The sequence below is a fragment of the Oncorhynchus gorbuscha genome, linkage group LG14 (assembly GCF_021184085.1).
Source record: "Oncorhynchus gorbuscha isolate QuinsamMale2020 ecotype Even-year linkage group LG14, OgorEven_v1.0, whole genome shotgun sequence".
Classification (NCBI taxonomy): Eukaryota; Metazoa; Chordata; class Actinopteri; order Salmoniformes; family Salmonidae; genus Oncorhynchus; species Oncorhynchus gorbuscha.
In genome coordinates, this window is record NC_060186.1 from 56,041,912 (window position 1) to 56,062,762 (window position 20,851).

At 42.8% G+C, this 20,851-nt stretch overlaps 1 protein-coding gene across 2 annotated transcripts; it reads left to right on the top strand.

The window, feature by feature from the left end:
• Nucleotides 1-678: 678 nt before the first annotated feature.
• Nucleotides 679-20,639, top strand: LOC123995164 (G patch domain-containing protein 2-like). 2 transcript variants are annotated; one of them, XM_046298571.1, is made up of 10 exons: nucleotides 679-1,160; nucleotides 2,337-2,580; nucleotides 2,958-3,517; nucleotides 3,779-3,843; nucleotides 5,975-6,151; nucleotides 6,408-6,531; nucleotides 6,665-6,704; nucleotides 6,858-6,922; nucleotides 7,063-7,151; nucleotides 18,188-20,639. In XM_046298571.1, the coding sequence occupies exons 1-10, from the start codon at nucleotides 1,111-1,113 to the stop codon at nucleotides 18,355-18,357; spliced, it is 1,584 nt and encodes a 527-aa protein (XP_046154527.1). In that variant the 5' UTR covers nucleotides 679-1,110; the 3' UTR covers nucleotides 18,358-20,639. The 2 variants fall into 2 exon arrangements, with proteins under 2 accessions (XP_046154527.1, XP_046154528.1); XM_046298572.1 differs by having other exon boundaries at nucleotides 681-1,160; nucleotides 2,958-3,514.
• Nucleotides 20,640-20,851: the final 212 nt, after the last annotated feature.

Consider the following 20,851-nt stretch of genomic DNA (forward strand, 5'->3'; position numbering starts at 1 on the left):
GTTGTTGGTATTAAATCCTAGATGCCATTGCCTGCCGTTGTGCCCTTGAGCAAGGCACTTAAACCTCCCACAACAACTGCTCCACTAGTGCCCAATGGCAGCCCCCTGCTCCAACCTGTGTATGTATGTGTTTTTCAGAGGAGTTGAGTAAAAGCAGAAGTCGAATTTCAATCGTGTCTTGTGTACAATTGATGAAAAAAAGCTCTTAAAAGTAGACTTAGTGAAATTCCTTGTCAGAAGCAGCACAGGCGAAAATGGGCGCGTTCAAGCAGATCACTTTTGTCAAGTTGGTTGGTAACTGTCGTTGGTCACCACCTTCCAAAGTGTGTTGCATTACGGGGATGAACATTTTCCGATTTTTGCCTACATGAACTTCAAAAACTGTGATTAATGGTCATGAAGTTTCTGCACTTGCTCTTTACCAACTTCATCCTACAGCCATCACCTGCATCGTGGTTTTATAATCAACCACTTTTTTTCTTCTCACGCTCGTGTTAAAGACATCACTGAAATCAAGTTTGACGCGATTCATGTCTACAGCGGATATATACAAATGAACGTGATGTTTGAGGCTCTCACTGATCGTACAATGTAGACACATCATTTCAGTTCGACTGTGATATGGGAGTTGGAGACATTATTTTGATATTTATAAACAATGGCAACACTGCCATGTTGATCTGAGCTTTTGGAAAACCCTATTAGTGTCCGAAGATGCACCTTAAACGAGTCCACAGTCGGTTGCGTCAGCATTACCACTGAAAAAGCACCCATTGAGAGGAAAGTGCAACACTTCGAAATCTGTGCATCATCGCGTGGGTTTTCGTCACGGTAGCCAGGGCACCAAAACAGCAGAGAAGTTGAGCCTTGAGTTTCCACGCGTTTAGTTGCGGAAATGGTTAATTTTCTGAATCATAATCTACCAAAGTTAGTGACACCAGTACAGTAGGTGGCAGTAATGCGCAATTAACATTTATACTTGTTAGCCAACCACACCACAGAATGAATTGTGTTGCCTGCTTTCGCATATGTACTAGCAAGCTTTATTAGCTAGCTTTAGAAGGCTTCCCTTTGTTTTTGGTTAAAAGTAACCGGCTTTGAGGGGCTTTAATGTTCCGTGAAGCTCATTTAAAGACCATCGGTAAAGCGGGAACCAGCTGGTAAGTGATGTTGATTCATGGCTAGCATAGCACCCCTGCCTAACCCCTGTATTTTGATGAAACGACAGTGCCAACGTTAATCGGTTAACGTTACCTAGCTAAATATCAGATGTTGGCATTGTCAGCTAAATGGATCACTAACGTGTGACTGCCCGAATTGCGTTCTCGGCCTAGATTTAGCTCAAAGTTACCTAGCTTTTCTTTTGCGATTTAGCCAACAATACTAGCTAACGCGTTAGCTTTTAAAATGAGGCCAGATCTCCATGGATTGTGCCTGGGCCGTCTAGCACAAGTCTTGCATGCAAGTTAAGCTAATAGCTAGCTGGCACATACACGGGAACACCTTCCATTACAGATCATAAGATGCTAGGGGCGTATTAATTACGCCTTGTAACTAAAGTTAAGTATCAGAGCAAACGGAACGAGGCAACAACACATTTACCCAATAGAAACTGGTTTTCGTTACGTTAGATTATGCTGCACAATGCATACAGCCCTGCTCTCGTGGGACAGTTTCAGATTGACACTTAATAGGATACACACTAGGCTGTACACAAACAAGTGGATTGTATAAAGAGGTTGACTGGGTTAGAGTTCAGAATGCCACATTGACAACTTAATGCAGATTAAGCAATAATCCAGATAGTAGGGTTGTATTGGACACAGGCAGGACCACATGTGGAAGGGTTGCAGGATAATAGTTTACTAGGGAAAAACAAGGAGGTAACACGTTAACATACAAGCACAGACAAGTGCAAAAAGCAGAATAAACCGAAGTGTATCAAACAAACTGAGGATCTTACATACTGGACTTGCAGGAAATTGTACAAAATATGGCAGCAGCATATACACTTTGACAAACTCCAAGGATCTTAATGTTAACACATTTACAAATGTGCCAATAATGGAAAGTACAGCCACACACACATGGAAGAAAAAAATAGGATGTCCACCTCATACATTCACCAACAGGAACAAGCAAGTTTGGGGGGAACACTATTGCTTAAATAGACATGGGTGCTAATGAGCAGAGTGGAGACAGTTGTGGTGGAGCGTGGCCAGGGGGGAAAGGCGTGGCAAGAGGTTATGGATGAGGACATGAGCCTTCACAACACACACACATTAAATTCTTCACTGTTTGTTACACACTCGTACCTTGTTTCTCTCCTTCCCCAGGCACTTTAGCCGGGCGATGGACGAGCTGGTCCATGACCTGGTGTCGGCGCTGGAGGAGAGCTCGGAGCAGGCGGCACGGGGGGGCTTCGGGGATGGGGGGGACCACGCGCTGGCCGTAGGCTGCCTGCTGAAGAGACAGGCCCGGAAACGTCGTGGGAGGAAGCGACGCTCTGACAACCCTCACCCACCCTGGGAGACGGGCCACCTCAGTGAGGGATCTGAGTCCAGCCTGGACGAACACAAGGTGGGGAGGGGGTCTCGGGTAGGCCCTTAATGAAATGGTCTTGTTGTTATTGTAAAGGAATAGTCCCCCCCCCAGGAAATTATAGTAGGCAGATTCCTTAAGATAACAGAGACTGTCCATTTTACTGTCTAAGCTAGGTAGCCTAGTGGTTAAGAGCATTGGGCCAGTTAATGAAAGGTTTGCTGGTTCAAATCCCGAGCCAACTAAGTGAAAATAATCTGATGTGCCCTTGTGTAAGGCACTTAACCCTAATGTCCCCTGTAAGTCGTTCTGGATAAGAGTGTATATAAAATGTTTGGCTTTCTGAACGTCTCTTTGGCTAACCGTTTTTGTCTTTCCTCTTGCTCTCCTTCTCTTCCTCGCTCATTTCCTCTCAGGACTACCGCACCACCACAGGCGGCATTGCCAGCAGCAACAGCCATGCCCGTGATATCAGCGACTCTGATGAGCAGCTGGGGCCCAAGCGCCGTACTCCCCTGAACCCCGACACAGGACGTGCCAAACGGCCCATCTGGCAGGAGGACCTAGGAGGAGTGCCGGGTGCAGAGGGGTACCGTAGTTTGAGGCGGCGGCGCAAGGTCAAACGCATGGCCGTGGACCCCCCTCTGGAGCCGGTGACCTCCAGTAGCAACACCCCCATGCTCGGGCCCCCACCCGTCCCCAAGCCCCACGCAGGGTGCAGGATCCCTGGGGTGAGCGTGGCTGATGGCAGGGCGGGGATGGAGCTCGTTGGTGGTTGTGGTGGTGGTGGTGGGGTTGGAAGAGGGAAAAGCAGGGTAAAGAAGAGGAAACTGGCTGCCCACAGGCTGGGGCTGGAGGCAACTGATGAAGGGGTGGTGGTGGAGAGTGAGGACGCCATTATGGGGCAGGCGGGACCCAAGGACAAGATGGAGTTTGAGGAGCAGAAGGGCTCGGACGAGGACATGAGTGACAGGTGGTTAGTGTTTCTCTTGTCTGCTGTGTTTCCCTGCTCCTCGGTATAGGCCTATACGTTCACAGGTATGCTCACCTGGTTGGAAAGCAGTATTTAGGAGACTTGTTTGTTAAGTTATTCTTCTCATAGCTTCATCTTCCTGAGAGTTTTCCTTGTATGATGGGCAATGGAAATTGATTTCAGATTGTTCTCTTCTTCTTTTCCTATCACCTCTCCTCACACCCCATATTTTCTCATTTCTCTCTCTCTTTCTCTCTCTGTTAGTGAGACCAGCAGTGTCAGCAACAGTAGCGATGGTGGACTGTACACCAATGACGAGGGGAGGCAAGGTAACCATCTGTTTTGCTGGCCACCAAATCTTGTTATTTACAGGAATGTCGGAGTACCATTTTTATTGTTACATGCTTTGTAAAAAAAAACATGTGTAGACTAAAAGGGAAACGCTTACGGGTCCTTTTTCAACAATGCAGAGTCAAAGATAAAAATATAAATAGTCACACAAGGAATAATTACACAGTGAATAACAATAATGAGTCAAAAATAACATGCCTATATACCGGCAGTACCGAGTCGATGTGCAGTGGTACGAGGTAATTGAGGTAGCCATGTACATATACAGTGCCTTGCAAAAGTATTCGGCCCCCTTGAACTTTGCGACCTTTTGCCACATTTCAGGCTTCAAACATAAAGATATAAAACTGTATTTTTTTGTGAAGAATCAACAACAAGTGGGACACAATCATGAAGTGGAATGACATTTATTGGATATTTCAAACTTTTTTAACAAATCAAAAACTGAAAAATTGGGCGTGCAAAATTATTCAGCCCCTTTACTTTCAGTGCAGCAAACTCTCCAGAAGTTCAGTGAGGATCTCTGAATGATCCAATGTTGACCTAAATGACTAATGATGATAAATACAATCCACCTGTGTGTAATCAAGTCTCCGTATAAATGCACCTGCACTGTGATAGTCTCAGAGGTCCGTTAAAAGCGCAGAGAGCATCATGAAGAACAAGGAACACACCAGGCAGGTCCGAGATACTGTTGTGAAGAAGTTTAAAGCTGGATTTGGATACAAAAAGATTTCCCAAGCTTTAAACATCCCAATGAGCACTGTGCAAGCGATAATATTGAAATGGAAGGAGTATCAGACCACTGCAAATACCAAGACCTGGCCGTCCCTCTAAACTTTCAGCTCATACAAGGAGAAGACTGATCAGAGATGCAGCCAAGAGGCCCATGATCACTCTGGATGAACTGCTGAGGTGGGAGACTCTGTCCATAGGACAACAATCAGTCGTATATTGCACAAATCTGGCCTTTATGGAAGAGTGGCAAGAAGAAAGCCATTCCTTAAAGATATCCATAAAAAGTGTAGTTTAAAGTTTGCCACAAGCCACCTGTGAGACACACCAAACATGTGGAAGAAGGTGCTCTGGTCAGATGAAACCAAAATTGAACTTTTTGGCAACAATGCAAAATGTTATGTTTGGCGTAAAAGCAACACCCTGAATACACCATCCCCACTGTCAAACATGGTGGTGGCAGCATCATGGTTTGGGCCTGCTTTTCTTCAGCAGGGACAGGGAAGATGGTTAAAATGATGGATGGAGCCAAATACAGGACCATTCTGGAATAAAATCTGATGGAGTCTGCAAAAGACCTGAGACTGGGACGGAGATTTGTCTTCCAACAAGACAATGATCCAAAACATAAAGCAAAATCTACAATGGAATGGTTCAAAAATAAACATATCCAGGTGTTAGAATGGCCAAGTCAAAGTCCAGACCTGAATCCGATCGAGAATCTGTGGAAAGAACTGAACTGCTGTTCACAAATGCTCTCCATCCAACCTCACTGAGCTCAAGCTGTTTGCAAGGAGGAATGGGGAAACAATTTCAGTCTCTCGATGTGCAAAACTGATAGAGACATACCCCAAGCGACTTACAGCTGTAATCGCAGCAAAAGGTGGCGGTACAAAGTATTAACTTAAGGGGGCTGAATAATTTTGCATGCCCAATTTTTCAGTTTTTGATATGTTACAAAAGTTTGAAATATCCAATAAATGTCGTTCCACGTCATGATTGTGTCCAACTTGTTGTTGATTCTTCACAAAAAAATAAAATTGTATATCTTTATGTTTGAAGCCTGAAATGTGGAAAAAGGTCGCAAAGTTCAAGGGGGCCGAATACTTTCGCATGGCACTGTACCTAATTATTTTACAAGTTGACCAACAAATCGCCTTCCAAATGTCCGAAATTATAAGCGGAAACATATCTAAGTTAGGCTTTAACAAAATATTCAACACCTGCCGTCCCATGTCATTTATAGCAGTGTTATCAACAAGGATAAAAATGTGTGTCTTGAAAAAGATTGTTCCAAAATCTGAGTAAATATTTTGTATGAAAACTATTTTCCAAACCCTGACCGTTAACTTCTAACCTCTTCCTGTCTCCCAGCTGATGATGAGCAGAGTGACTGGTTCTATGAGGGGGACCCGGGGGGAGCGTGTGGGGTGGCGGGTGTGATTCCCTGGTGGGAGAGAGAGGCAGGGGAGGAACTGGACCTGGCTGACCCTGTCTTCAACAGCATCCTCACCGGATCCTTCCCCATCATGAGCCCCAGGGCACAGAGAGGTAGCTGGACCCAGACGTGTCAGTTTGTTTGTTTGTATCTCTGAGCCCAGTACCATTTTGATTCCTGGGCCCCCACTTGTCTCTGTTTTTCTTTGTGCAATAGTAGAACGAGTTACCCAAAGTCTATTGTAACCTGTCATTTGGCCAGTAGGGGGCAGCTACTGCAAAGGGTTTGTCTTGTAGCCTCTACAGCTGCCATAGTGTTTCTCCCATTCCAGTCTATGATGTGTGGACTGTGCTGTCTCTGCTGTGGCAGGGTTCCAGGCCAGGCTGAGCTGGCTGCATGGTGGGCCCCAGGGCCACGATTCCCAGGGCAGCCCAGGACAGGCCTTCAACGAGCGGCTGGGACGACACCACCAGGACACCCCCCACTCACACGAGTCGGTCTACCTTACAACCTGACTTGTAGAATACTTGTCTACACTTTGTTTCTTTTTTCCCTTATTCAGTTTTTTTCTATATTTGACTTGACTGTGTGCAAATAAACTAAACAAACGTATGTGTCGTCCACAGCCCGTGGTTTAGTCCGGGGTCTAGACGAGAACACGGACAAGTAAGGCATGCCTCTGTTAGTTCACCGCCTAGCTGCACTTTCAAAACAGTACCGACTGTTAAACAGTTGTGGATGATAATGCCCAGATAGACGTATTTTACATTTTCTAATAGCTGTTTAGTATATTCTCTCTGTCTCTCTCTCTCTATCTAGATGCACTGGGACTCACGGACAGACAGAGGGCATCGGAGGAGCTGCTCAGTGAAAACAGCCAGCAGGTACATTAGGAATAATCCAATCAACAAATTATCTCACAAATGATACAGTGGTTCCATCCACAACGGTACATTGTTTCTAGGATGTTGCCAACGCATGGATGCTAATGAATTATTCCTATGTTCTGGTTGTGGTTCTACAGACAGACGAGTGGTCACCTGGGGTCTCTGTGTACGGGGGAAGTCAAGAGGAGACGCAAAGCAGCACCCCTTGGCTTACCTCCACCCACAGGTAAACTCTTTCTGACACACACTACTGCACTCACTCACTTACACACACCCACCCCCCCAAACCCGGTCATTAACCAGCTTTAGCTCTTGGCCCTTCACCCTTCCTCCCTAACCTGGGCTGGACACCAGTCAGCTGGCAGGCTCTGCAGTCAGAGAGATACCAGATTAACCCGAAGCCAATCACGGCTGTGTATCACAGAAAGTTCCTGCTCCCCTTCACCTCTGTTAGTGTGTTTTAGGGGAGTGGAAAATGTTAATACCAGGAAAGGGAATGAGACTGGGGATATAAAGGGTTAATACGTCTTGGTCAGGTGCCCATCTTGGTTCTAGGAAGAGGATATAAAGGAGTGTATACCAATGGCTACTACAACTTGAAGTCATGCAACAGGAGTCTGCTCTATTGCCCACACCTCTCATTGTTACAGGGCCTTCAGAAAGTGTTCATACCCCTGGACTTATTCCACATTTGTTGCGTTACAGCCGGAATTCAAAATTGATTATAGATTTTTTTCCCTCACCAATCTACACACAATAACCCATAATGACAAAGTGAAAACATGTTTTTAGAAAATGTTGCTAATTTATTGAAAATGAAATACAGAAATCTCATTTACATAAGTATTCACACCCCTGAGTCGATACTTTGTAAAAGCACCTTTGGCGGTGATTGCAGCTTTGAGTCGTCTTGGGTATGTCTGTATCAGCTTCGGACATCTGGACTTGGGGATTTTCTCAAGCTTTGTTAAGTTAGATGGGGAGCGGCGGTGAACGGCAATCTTTAAGTCTTTCTACAGATTTGGATTGGATTCAATTGGATTCAACTCTGGGCTTTGACTAGGCCACTCAACGACTTTCACATTCTTGTTCTGAAGCCATTCCAGTGTTGCTTTGGCTGTATGCTTGGGGTCATGGTCCTGTCGAAACATAAATCTTCGCCCCAGTCTAAGGTCATTTGCGTTCTGAATCAGATTCTCATCAAGGATTTGCCTGTATTTGGCTGCATTCATTGTTCCCTCTATCCTTACCAGTCTCCCAGTCCCTACCACTGAAAAGTATCCCATAGCATGATGCTGCCACCACCATGCTTCACAGTAGGGATGGCGTTAGACAGGTGATGAGCTGTACCTGGTTTTCTCCATTCAGGACACAGAATATAATTTGTCTCATCAGACTACAGAATCTTTTGCGTTATGATCTCAGAGTCTTTCATGTGCCTTCTTGCAAACTCCAGGTGTGCTTTCATGTGCCTTTTTCTTAGGCGTGACTTCTGTCTAGCCACTCTCCCATAAAGCCCAGATTGGTGAAGGTGCTGTAGAGACTGTTGTCCTTCTGGCAGGTTCTCCCATCTCGGCCAAGGAACTCTGCAGTTTTGGTGGTCGTTGGTGGTCGTCACCTTCCTGACCAAGGTCCTTGTTGCCGATTGCTCAGCTTGGTCAGATGGCCAGCTCTAGCCAGAGTCTGGGTAGTTCCATATTATTTAAATTTCCCAATGATATAGACTTTCAACACTCTAGAAATGATTGTATAGCATTCCCCAGATATATGCCTCATCACAATTCTATTTTGGAGATCTACGGACAGTTCCTTGGACTTCATGTTATAGTTTCTGCTCTGACATGCACTTCTTCTATGGCAGGGGTGTCAAAGTCAAATGGACGGAGGGCCAAATAAAAAATTTAGCTACAAGCCGAGGGCCGGACTGTTCGAATGTTCATTGAAATTTTTTTAAATGACGCATATAGTCTAGTGAACCTAATTGAACCTACTGAAAACCTAACAAATATATTCCAATATGATCAGATAAATAAAGCAATATTTTCTTATGGCTCTGTCAGTAATCTTTAATTTTCAACAGACACAAAAGACAAATTTCCTTTATATAAAAATCCCCATAACATGAACATTAAATGAAAGAAACCGGTATTCAAGGCACCATCAGTAGCCTATATTTTCTATTTTAGCAAAAGTGGGCTAAATTTACTTCAAAGAAAAAAACAATAATAGCAATTTTCTATCATCCACTCAACTGAAATATTTTTAAAATATAATTGGATTGAAATACAATAAAATAAAGTGCAAAAATCTATTAATCAAAAACAACACTTTGTTTAAGGAGAAGTAACATGCAGTGAAAACAAATATTAAACTTTAACTTTTAAACTTGAACTGAGTAAAAACTCTAAATATGTGATTGCACAGTAATGTTCACTTGTTTGAGGTTGAGGGTGATACTTGGTGGTGTCCCATCTTTTCCACAAGTTCATCAATGTTCGGGGTAAGGCTCTGAGCTGAGGAAATCCTCAGAATTGAGTGGAGGTGTTCAGCAGTAAGTCGACTTCTGTGTGATGTTTTGTTCAAGTTCATCAAAGAAAACAGTTGTTCACACAGGTATGTGCTGCCAAACATAGACAACGTTTGAGCAGCCTGGATGCGCAGCTGGGGCATTGTGTCGGGGAGGAAACGGGCGAACTCCGCAGCACCCACTGCCGCATATTTTGCCCTCAGTGCATCATTGCATTGGAGGTCAATCAACTCCATTTGGAGGTTTGGTGGTGAGCTTTCCACGTCAACAGCAAATGGGTTACCGAGCAGTTCCAACCTGCTTTTTGTGCTTCAAAGTCAGCAAATCGGCGTCGAAAGTCAGCGGCAAGCATACCTATTTTATCAGCCAACTGTGCGCTCGGGAACGCACTGGTAGAGAGCTTCTCTTTCATGGTCTGGCAGCTGGGAAAGTGGCTCAAATTTTCTTTCCGCATCTGCGTCTCCCACAGAGTCAGTTTGGTTTGAAATGCCTTCACTGTACTGTACATATCAGAGATGACACGATCCCGACCCTGCAGCTGCAAGTTCATTGCATTCAGATGACTCGTAATGTCACACAGAAAAGCCATTTCACACAGAAACATTTCGTCTCGGAGTTGTGTTGTGTCTTTCCCTTTGCTGTCCAAGAACAGACAAATCTCCTCACGAAGCTCGAAACATCTTTGAAGCACCTTTCCCTGGCTTAGCCATCGCACCTCTGTGTGATAAGGCAAATCACCATGCTCCGTTTCTAACTCCGTCAGAAATGCCTTGAACTGGCGGTGATTCAAACCTTTGGCTCTGATAAAGTTAACTGTGCGCGTGATGATGCTCATTACATGCTCCATTTTCAAGGCTTTACCGCACAACGCTTCCTGGTGTATGATACAATGATAAGCTGTCAGCTCACCTGTCGCGTTTTCCTCTTGCATCTTTTCCCGTATCTTCGCCACCAGTCCGCTCCTGTGTCCACACATCGCAGGTGCTCCGTCGGTTGTCAAACCCACGAGTTTTTCCCAAGGCAGCTCCATCTCATTTACACATCTTGACACCTCTTCATACAAATCATGCCCCGTAGTTGTGCCATGCATAGGACGTAAAGCCAAAAACTCCTCTGTCACGCTTAGGCTGGAGTCCACTCCGCGGATGAAAATTGACAACTGGGCAATGTCAGAAATGTCGGTGCTCTCATCCACAGCCAAGGAATATGCAATGAAATCTTTTCCCTTTTTCACAAGCTGCTCTTTTAGATTGATGGACAACTGGTCTACTCTCTCGGCAATGGTGTTTCTGCTCAGACTCACATTTAAAAAGAGTTGCCTTTTTTCTGGGCAAACTTCGTCACAAACTTTAATCATGCAGTTTTTGATGAAATCCCCCTCCGTAAATGGCCGGGCTGATTTAGCGATCTCTTCTGCCAAAATAAAACTGGCCTTGACAGCAGCCTGGCCTTGTGATTTGGCTTTTTTGAACAGAGCCTGTCGAGATTTGAGGCCTCGTTTTAATTCCTCTGTCTTTTGTAGCCTTTGTTCCATGTCCATATTCTTGTTGTTGTCCACGTGTTTCGTTTCATAATGTCGTCTCAGATTATACTCTTTCAGTACCGCCACACTTTCTCCACACAGAAGACACACAGTTTTCCAGCTACGTCACCGTTGCATTGTGGGAAATGTAGTATTGGTGCGTGTAAAAGATCTGCGGGCTGCCGGCTTGCTGCGGTCTGCGGGCCGGTTCTAATAATAAATCAAGATCATCCCAGGGGCCGTAAAAAACCTTCTCGCGGGCCGGATGTGGCCCGCGGGCCTTGACTCTGACATATGTGTTCTATGGTATATTGGCGATCACACAATTTAATGTGCATCCCGCTACCTACTATGCAGGATGGAAACAGGATTCCTCCCAAAAAACAACCCCCCCCAAAAATAAAACAACTTTTCTGTTAAAAATAAATAAAAAAGATTTGATCCCAACACAGGCTCAAGGGGAACCTGGGAGGTGGGTCTTCCAACACCAGTACCCCTTGCAAGTATTTCGATGTAAAATCCTTGCGTCCCAAAAACATTTCTGCTATAGGCACAATCATGTCTAGTTTCTTTGACTTCTTTGAGGCTTGTGCTGTACAGTTTGACTGGCAGTGAATGCAACAAAATCCACCTTTATTATTTCTGGCAGTAAACATTTACTACAGGCTGAGTTGTATCCACTACCATCTCTTCACTAGCACCACTTGTTTTCTCAATTATTTTAATCGCCTCCATTGTAGATTCAATTGACTAACTTTAGGTACCTCAATTTACTTCACCCTTACAGGGCACTCCAGGAACTCAAGATCATGATCCCCACCACAATTGCAACACTGTTATCCTTTTACACACCTTTCTTCAGTATACTCTGTTCGTCTGCACACACTTGAAACATGGCCAAATCCTTTACAATTCTTACACTACAGTGGTTTGGCAACGAAAGCTCTTACGGCATAGCTTCAATAACCAAGCTTCACATGCGTAGGTATTTGCTCTTTATCAAAAAGAAGGGCCTACAGACTTTATCAAAAAGAAGGGCCTACAGACTTTATCAAAAAGAAGGGCCTACAGACTTTATCAAAAAACAGGGCCCACAGACATTCACCTAGCAGCGTATCAGACACTGGGCACCAACCACACAAGGAATTCTCTTCAGTTATTCAACTTGAACACCTGTCGTCACCCCTGAGATGACTCCTTTGACTGGTGCTCTACTCCGATGTTCAAAACACAAAATTTCTGTTGTCCGGATTCTATTGAAGCCCACTGCAATCTTCTTCTGCTCTTCAGAAAAACTATGAATCAAAATAAGAGCACTCCTGGTCACTCTGACAGACTCACCATTTGACACCTCAATCGGGTTTCCCACAAACGCATCACATCCTTACTCTACAAACGCATCCTTACTCTACAAACGCATCCTTACTCTACAAACGCATCCTTACTCTACAAACGCATCCTTACTCTACAAACGCATCCTTACTCTACAAACGCATCCTTACTCTACAAACGCATCCTTACTCCACAAACGCATCCTTACTCTACAAACGCATCCTTACTCTACAAACGCATCCTTACTCTACAAACGCATCCTTACTCTACAAACGCATCCTTACTCTACAAACGCATCCTTACTCTACAAACGCATCCTTACTCTACAAACGCATCCTTACTCTACAAACGCATCCCAACAAGAAGCGATTTATTTACACGTGTATCCTCTACTCCAATTTCAGGCCATTTCCTTTTTGTTCCAGTTTTCAATACTACTGTTGTAGTAACATTCCTCTTCACCAGATTTACTCGACACGCTGCTTAATTTCAACTCAGCATCCACTTCTTCTGCCATCTTCGTCTCCACAATTCCCTCTGACATGCACTGTCAACTGTGGAACCTTTATATAGACAGATGTTTGGACATGATTTAGAAAGAAACACAATTGTATTGGCCACAGGTGGACTCCAGTCAAGTTGCAGTGACGTCTCAAGGATTATCAAAGGAAATTGGATGCACCTGAACTCAATATGGACTGTCATAGCAAAGGGGTGTGAATATTTGTGTTAATGAGATATTTCTGTATTTCATTTTCAATAAATTAGCAAACATTTCTTAACTTGTTCTCACTTTGTCATTATGGGGTATTGTGTATAGTGTATATTGTGTATAGATGGAGATTTTATTTAATCCAATTTGAATTCAGGCTATAACACAACAAAATGTGGAATCAGTACTTTCTGAAGGCACTGTGCGTAAAGGTCAAGGAAAAAGAAGGGACAAAGGCCTCACCTGGTTCATTGGGTTAGAGGTAGAGTTCAGGGGTTAAATACTGTAGCTTTTTCAGCCCATTGAGCCTAATCAATAAGCCTTCATCAAGATCATCTGCTCTACTCTTAACTTGAAGGAGACCGGAAGAGCAAGAGATCTCTTTCCCTCTTATGTCTCCCACTAACATACTTTCGCATCCCGCCAACTTTTTCCCATCCAAAGCCTAAATGTTTATTTCCATGACCTGATCTAGTCATGATTGCGGTAAAGTTCTGCCCGCGGCTTAATATGAAATGTAGCCGTAATGCTGAGGCGACATTGGCTCACACTACGCTCTTAAGCTCTTGATGGCTGCTAGGCAGCACCAGTTACTACTAGGCTGTTACCATCCTTCTGGTAGTTCTAAACATTGAGGCATGTCACTTCACCCATCTCTTCACAGAGCACTGTTTTCTTAACCACAATTGGATGGAGTATTGAATAAAGTAGGCTAATGTATTTGAAGGCAAAGAATTGTTGCTTACTGAAACTCCCAAAGTCATCCTATTGTTATAAAAGCCTAACTGCGTTTGGTCAACTATTTCAGCACTGTTTATCAGCACTAATCAGAAGAATTTGCCTGCATGTTATGTAGTTTAACAAGTGGATTATTTTGCTCTTCACTCGCAATCGTTCAGTAGCCTAGGCCTACTCTTATGGAATCCATGTCATGCAGAATGTATTCACAAATATAAATCACCAATCCACAAATGTAAATGTAAATCACTTTCCACAAATGTAAATGTAAATCACTTTCCACAAATGTAAATCGCTATCCACAAACACCTTTTGATTTGTATTTGTAAATCGATGTATTGCATTAATCTTTTTATAACTGCAGATATGCAGGTCATTTCCAATATAATGCAATATATTGATTTACAAATACAAATCAAAATGTGTTTGTGGATAGTTAATTGCATTTGTGGATTGGGGATTGTAGTGAATACTCAGAGAAAAAGGTATAGATTCACGCGCAGAGCGCGGCAGGTGTTTATTTTGCCTTCGCAGAAGGAAGGAATCGTGGTCGCAGGCAAGGGTCATACACAGGTTGGGAAACAGGCAGGTAAATAAAAACTAGGACCGAAGGCTATAACTGGTTCTCACAAACAAGCTAGAAAAAGGCTTAGTAAAGTCAAAAAGAACAATACCTCAAGGCATAAACAGAATGAACTGAACTAAATAAGGAGCTGATGAGACCAGGTGAGTAACTAACACAGGTGAAATCAATGAACAAAAATGAAAGACAGGGCTACGTTCAAGAACACAAGGTTTAGAAAATAAATACAGAACCTTACAGTGATTTACATTTGTGGATTGGAGATTTACATTTGTGGATTGGTGATTTACCTTTGTGAATACATTTGGCATGATATGGATCCCATATACTCCTGACCAAAAGCCGGTGACTTGTCTTAATCGATCAATGTGGTTTTGTTTCAGTGAATCTCTGTCTGTATATTTGGTTTATTCACTGGCTGGGCAAATAAGTGGAGGTGGCAGCTCGTCTATTCGTTTCCTCATCTATCATATTGATCAGAAAACATTTAGCATGCAATAATGTAGCCTAATTCAAATGTAGACTTATTATTTGGCTTAATTGCCTAAAGGCAACTCCAAAAGCCCGTGGAGGTTGTGAAATATGTACACAAGACTTACATTCTTTAAAAAATATAGATATTCTATTATTTTCTATAGTTATCCTGTTGAATATACTCTCAATGTAAGACCCTACACCTGTTCCATAACAAAGCGGAGTGAGGGTAGGAAAGAGATGAAACGTGGATTTTCAAAAAGCATGGGCTTGGGCTCTGTTTCAAAATATCAGGTTTTTAGAAATGTTTGCACATTTATTAAACAAAAATACCTTATTTACATAAGTATTCAGACCCTTTGCTATGAGACTTTAAATTGAGCTCAGGTGCATCCTGTTTCCATTGATCATCCTTGATGTTTCAACAACTTGATTGGAGTCCACCTGTGGTAAATTCAATAGATTGGACATGATGTGGAAAGGCACACACCTGTCTATATGAGGTCACACAGGTGACAGTGCATGTCAGAGCAAAAACCAAGCCATGAGGTTGAAGGAATTGTCCGTAGGGCTCTGAGACAGGATTGTCTCGAGGCACAGATCTGGGGAAGGGTAGTAAAAACATTTTTTTGACAGCATTGAAGGTCCCCAAGAACACCGTGGCCTCCATCATTCTTAAATGGAAGATGTCTGGAACCACCAAGACTCTTCCTAGAGCTGGCCGCCCGGCCAAACTGAGCCGAACTCCAGGGTTCCTCTGCGGAGATGGAAAAACCTTACAGAAGGACAACAATATCTGCAGCACTCCACCAATCAGGCCTTTATGGTAGAGTAGCCAAACAGAAGCCACTGCCCAGTAAAAGGCACATGACAGCCCGCGTTTGCCAAAAGGCACCTAAAGGACTCTGACCGTGAGAAACAAGATTCTCTGGTCTGATGAAATCAATATTGAGCTCTTTGGCCTGAATGCCGAGTGTCACGTCTGGAGGAAACCTGGCACCATCCCTACGGTGAAGCATGGTGGTGGCAGCAGCATCATGCTGTGGGGATGTTTTTGAAAGGCAGGGACTGGGAGACTAGTCAGGATCGAGGGGGAATATGAGCAGAGCAAAGTACAGAGATCCTGGATGAAAACCTGCCCCAGAGTACTCAGGACCTCAGAGCCCAGGGTGAAGGTTCACCTTCCAACAGGACAACGACCCTAAGCACACAGCCCAGACAGAGTGGCTTCGGGAGAAATCTCTGAATGTCCTTGTGGCCCAGCCAGAGCCCGTACTTGAACCCGATCTAACATCTCTGGAGAGACCTGAAAATAGCTGTGCAGCGACTCTCCCCATCCAACCTGACAGAGCTCGAGAGGATCTGCAGAGAAGACTGTGAGAAACTCTCCAAATACAGTTGTGCCACACTTGTAGCATCATACCCAAAAAGACTTGAGGCTGTAATCGTGGCCAAAGGTGCTTCAACAAAGTACTGAATACTTATGTAAAGTTGATTTTTCAGTTTCACATTTTTTATAAATGTCCAAATATGACAAACTGTTTTTGCTTTGTGTGGGTGGACTGGTGAGGGGCAAAAATGTTTTAATCCCTTTTAGAATAAGGCTGCAATGTGGGAAAAGTCAAGGGGTCTGAATAGTTTGTGATTGCACTGAATGTAGAATGAATTTATTAAAATAGACTTCCACCCACATCGACCCATGCCTACTCCCACTCCTTAACTTGCCAACATGTGCACGGGTGGTATAAAAGGCTTATTCCGGCAATGTGGTAAAAATGGGACTGTATGAATTGGGTTCCTTAACATTGCCTGATTTATTATAATTTTCTTTACAAACAATATACAGTGCCCTTGACTTTTTCCTCGTTTTGTTGTGTTACAGCCTAAATTGGAAAAGGATTAAATTGAGATTTGTTGTCACTGACTTGCACACAATAAATACCCCATAATGTCAAAGTGGAATTGTGGTTTCCTAAATTTTTACAAACTAATTACAAATGAAAAGCTGAAATCTATAGAGTGAATAAGTATTCAACCCCTTTGTTATGGACTCACTCTGCAACAAGTGTTTAACATTTTTAAATGACTACCTCATCTCTGTACCCCACACATACAATTATCTGTATGGTTCCTCAGTCGAGCAGTGAATTTCAAACACAGATTCAACCACCAGGGAGGTTTTCCAATGCTTCACTAAGAAGGGCACCTATTGGTAGAGATGGAAAGAAATAGCAGACATTCAATATCTCTTTGAGAATGGTGAAGTTATTAATTTTACTATGGATTGTGTATCAATACACCCAGTCACTACAAAGATACAGGCATCCTTTGAAGAGGAAGGAAGCCTCGGGGATTTCAACATGAGGCCAAGAGTGACATTGAAACAGTCACATAGTTTATTGGTTTAATCAACAACATTGTAGTTGTTCCACAATGCTAACCTAATTGACTGAATAAAAAGAAGGAAGCCTGTACAGAATAAAATATTTCAAAACATGCGTCCTGTTTGCAACAAGGCACTAAAGTAATTTCCCTGAATACAAAGTGTTATGTTTGGGGCAAATCCAATACAACACATTACTGAGTACCACTCTCCATATTTTCAAGCATAGTGGTGGCTGTATCATGTTATGGGTATGCTTGTAATCGTTAAGGACTGGGGAGTTTTTCAGGATAAAAATGGAGCTAAGCACAGGCAAAATCCTAGAGGAAAACCACCTTCAGTCTGCTTTCCCCCAGACACAGGGAGAGGGATAACCTGAAACATAAGGCCAAATCTACATTGGAGTTGATACCAAGATGCCCTTGGCCGAGTTACAGTTTTAACTTAAATCTACTTGAAAATATATATGACACAACCTGAAAATGGTTGTGTAGCAATGATCAACAACCAAGTTGACAGTGCTTGAATTATTTTAAAAAGCATAATGGGCAAATGTTGCACAATCCAGGTGTGGAAAGCTCATAGAGACTTACCCAGAAAGACTCACAGCTGTAATTGCTGCCGAAGGTGGTTCTACAAATTATTGAGATATTTCTGTATTTAATTTTCAATACATTTGCACTAATGTATAAAAATATGTTTTCACTTTGTTATTATGTGGTATTGTGTGTAGATGGGTGAGATATTTGAAAAAAAATGAATTTAATCCATTTTGGATTCAGGCTATAACAATATGTGGAATAAGTCCAGGGGTATGAACACTTTCTGAAGGCACCCTATGTGGTCTATAAAGTCCATAAAGTCTCTGTAAAGTGTAATACTCTCCACATATGTCTCCCTCCACCTCTAACATGCTCTCTCCTTTTATGTTTCCATCTCCTCTTCTCTGTAGTAACTCTGTGTTCCTGTTCTTTTATGTCTCCTTCTCTAGGGGTGGTAGGTGAGAGTGCGGGGCCCATCCCAGAGACCAACATGGGGAACCGGATGCTGCAGAGTATGGGCTGGAGCCCTGGCATGGGCCTGGGTCCGGAGGGCAGGGGCATCACTGAGCCTGTTCGGGCCACACAGAGACCCAAGGGAGCGGGCCTGGGTTTTAACTGAGCCCCACGCTTTAGGCCCCAAACTGAACAGGCCAGGCCAGCAGGCCTCGATGGAGATGGACCCTACTGAGGGCAGGGAGGACGGTGGTCAACACTTCCTGGGAAAGAAAGACTGATAGAGCATCAGAGCTAGAAGAAGGAACAAATGCAAATGTTTTACTTAGAGGACGAACATCCTATGATAGGGAAAGTCACAACCCTGGTTAGAGAGGAAGTGCATGGAGCGTTAGGGTACCCATCAGGGCTCCTGAGTGGCACAGCGGTCTAAGGCACTGCGTCACTACAGTCCCTGGTTCGAATCCAGGCTGTATCACATCCGGCCGTGATTGGGAGTCCCATAGGGCGGCGCACAATTGACCCAGCGTCATCCGGGTTTGACCGGGGTAGGCTGTCCTTGTAAATAAGAAGTTGTTCTTAACCCACTTGCCTATTTAAATTAAGGTTAAATAAAATAAAAATATTTTTTTGTTAACTCGGATTTGTACTTGATGTCCAACATACCAGGGAAAAGAGAAGGAATGAAAAGAAGACAACCAGGCATTGTAGTTGGGTTTGATTGTGTGCAACTAGCCAGGCTATATAGTTGGACTGTGTGTACTACACACTAAAAGGCTCAGTTTCACAAGAATACAATTTCTCTTCTATCAATGTTCCATTTTCTGTAAGTATGGCAGAGCTAAATGGTTGTGTGATGTTGCACAGGATGACAAAAATATATTTCAGGTTAAAATAATTGTAAGCATCAAAATCACTCATGGATGTTCATGTGGTTGAAGTTATATTTTCTTTTAAATATTTTTTGCAATGCCACATTACAATGGCATTATTCCAAGGTTATACCACTATAGTTACCTATGTAGCTAGTACTTACTCTGGTTAGTACAAAAAGGTGATGGCTGAAGTGGTAGCTAAGTAGTGCATGGTAATTAAATGTATACTACTTGTAGTTGCATTACATTAGTGTTATACCAGAGTAACTGGCAAATGTAAAAAAAAAAGTTTAAATGTAATATATATTACATTTAAACTATCATATGCTTTCTTTGGAATATTGTTCAGTTATGTTGGAATGTGTAGATGGTATGCCTGAGGGAAGAGTGTGGTAAATTATTCAGGAAATTAATCATGGTATGGTTGTAAAGTAGAATGTTCAATCCCTGAAGATTCCAGAATAGTGTCTATTTTATTCAAAAGAAGCCAAACAAAAGTCCAAAGTAATCATGCTGTACTTGCTTGGTATGCATCACATGGAAATGCCTCCTTTCCAATAATGATTCACAGTGGTTGTGTCCAAAATCTGGCTTGCCCAATACTTAGTTAAATTGCATACTGTGTACTAATCGTACTACATCTGGTATTCCAAGTCGGGGTCGTGACCCCAATGCAACGGAGTCGCCAGATTTTCTTTGGGTTGAAGGGGCACAAGAAATGATTGTATGGGACAATGTATAACGTTTTTGAGTAAATGTATTTATTGGTTCCTATTCATTTTGATGAGAAAGCTGGAAATGTAAAGAGTTGAAGGTTGTTTGTTGATGTAAAAATCTAAATGTACAGTTTTTAAGGTTGTTTCGTTAGATTTTGGGGTGGGAGGAGGTTTGCCAGAAATGCTGGAGAAAATAATGGTATCCCCGCTGAAAGAGTTTGAATACCACTTTACTATATAGTATTTAGAACTTACTGTTTATTAAAAACGAATGCAGTAAGCAACATATCAGCTGTACTCGTCTCATCCTACTGAGAATGTCATCTAATGCGCAATTACGTTGATTCCCGCCGTTTGGTCATTTTAATACAGCGCGTCCTCAGCTGATAATCAGCTGTTGTCTAGCAAGACGATTCTCTTCCTCATGTGCAGCAAATTCTACTATATGAAAAGACTAAATGAGTATGACATGGCATTTAAAGCATACTAAAGAAATACAAAATCACACACTATAAAACCTTTTACAAATGTGCATACCCAAAATGCCTACTATTTTGAACTATTACAGGTATTCGGACACAGGCAATGACGTTGTTGTTATTTTAGTCTCTTCCATTTACCTGGTAAATACCAACTGAAATAGGATTGAAAAATAAAGTGTTGCCAATGTAATGTATGAAATAATCCCCTTCTATTATGAGCAGATGTGAGATCAATTTATCTTACCATGGTCTGGTCTTTAACAATTATTAGCAGAACTGTGCAAAACTGTTTTACATGTCAGTTCAATCAAGAAGGAACAAAGTAAAAAGAGAGACAGCCTATACTCTGAAACAATAAACACTGTTTAGAAGTAATATTCATGTTTGTTATTGTTTATATGGTTTACACAAACCTCAAGTAAAAAAAGAAAAAGTCCCTCAGAAAACATCAAAATACTAGTTTTCCAAAAACAGCTTCATAAATTGCATATCTTTATTGACATCTACACTTGCATCAAACACATGCTGACACAGAACCTCACTGAAACGTGATGCCATTGCCTCTCTCTTTCCCTCCCTCCCTCTCT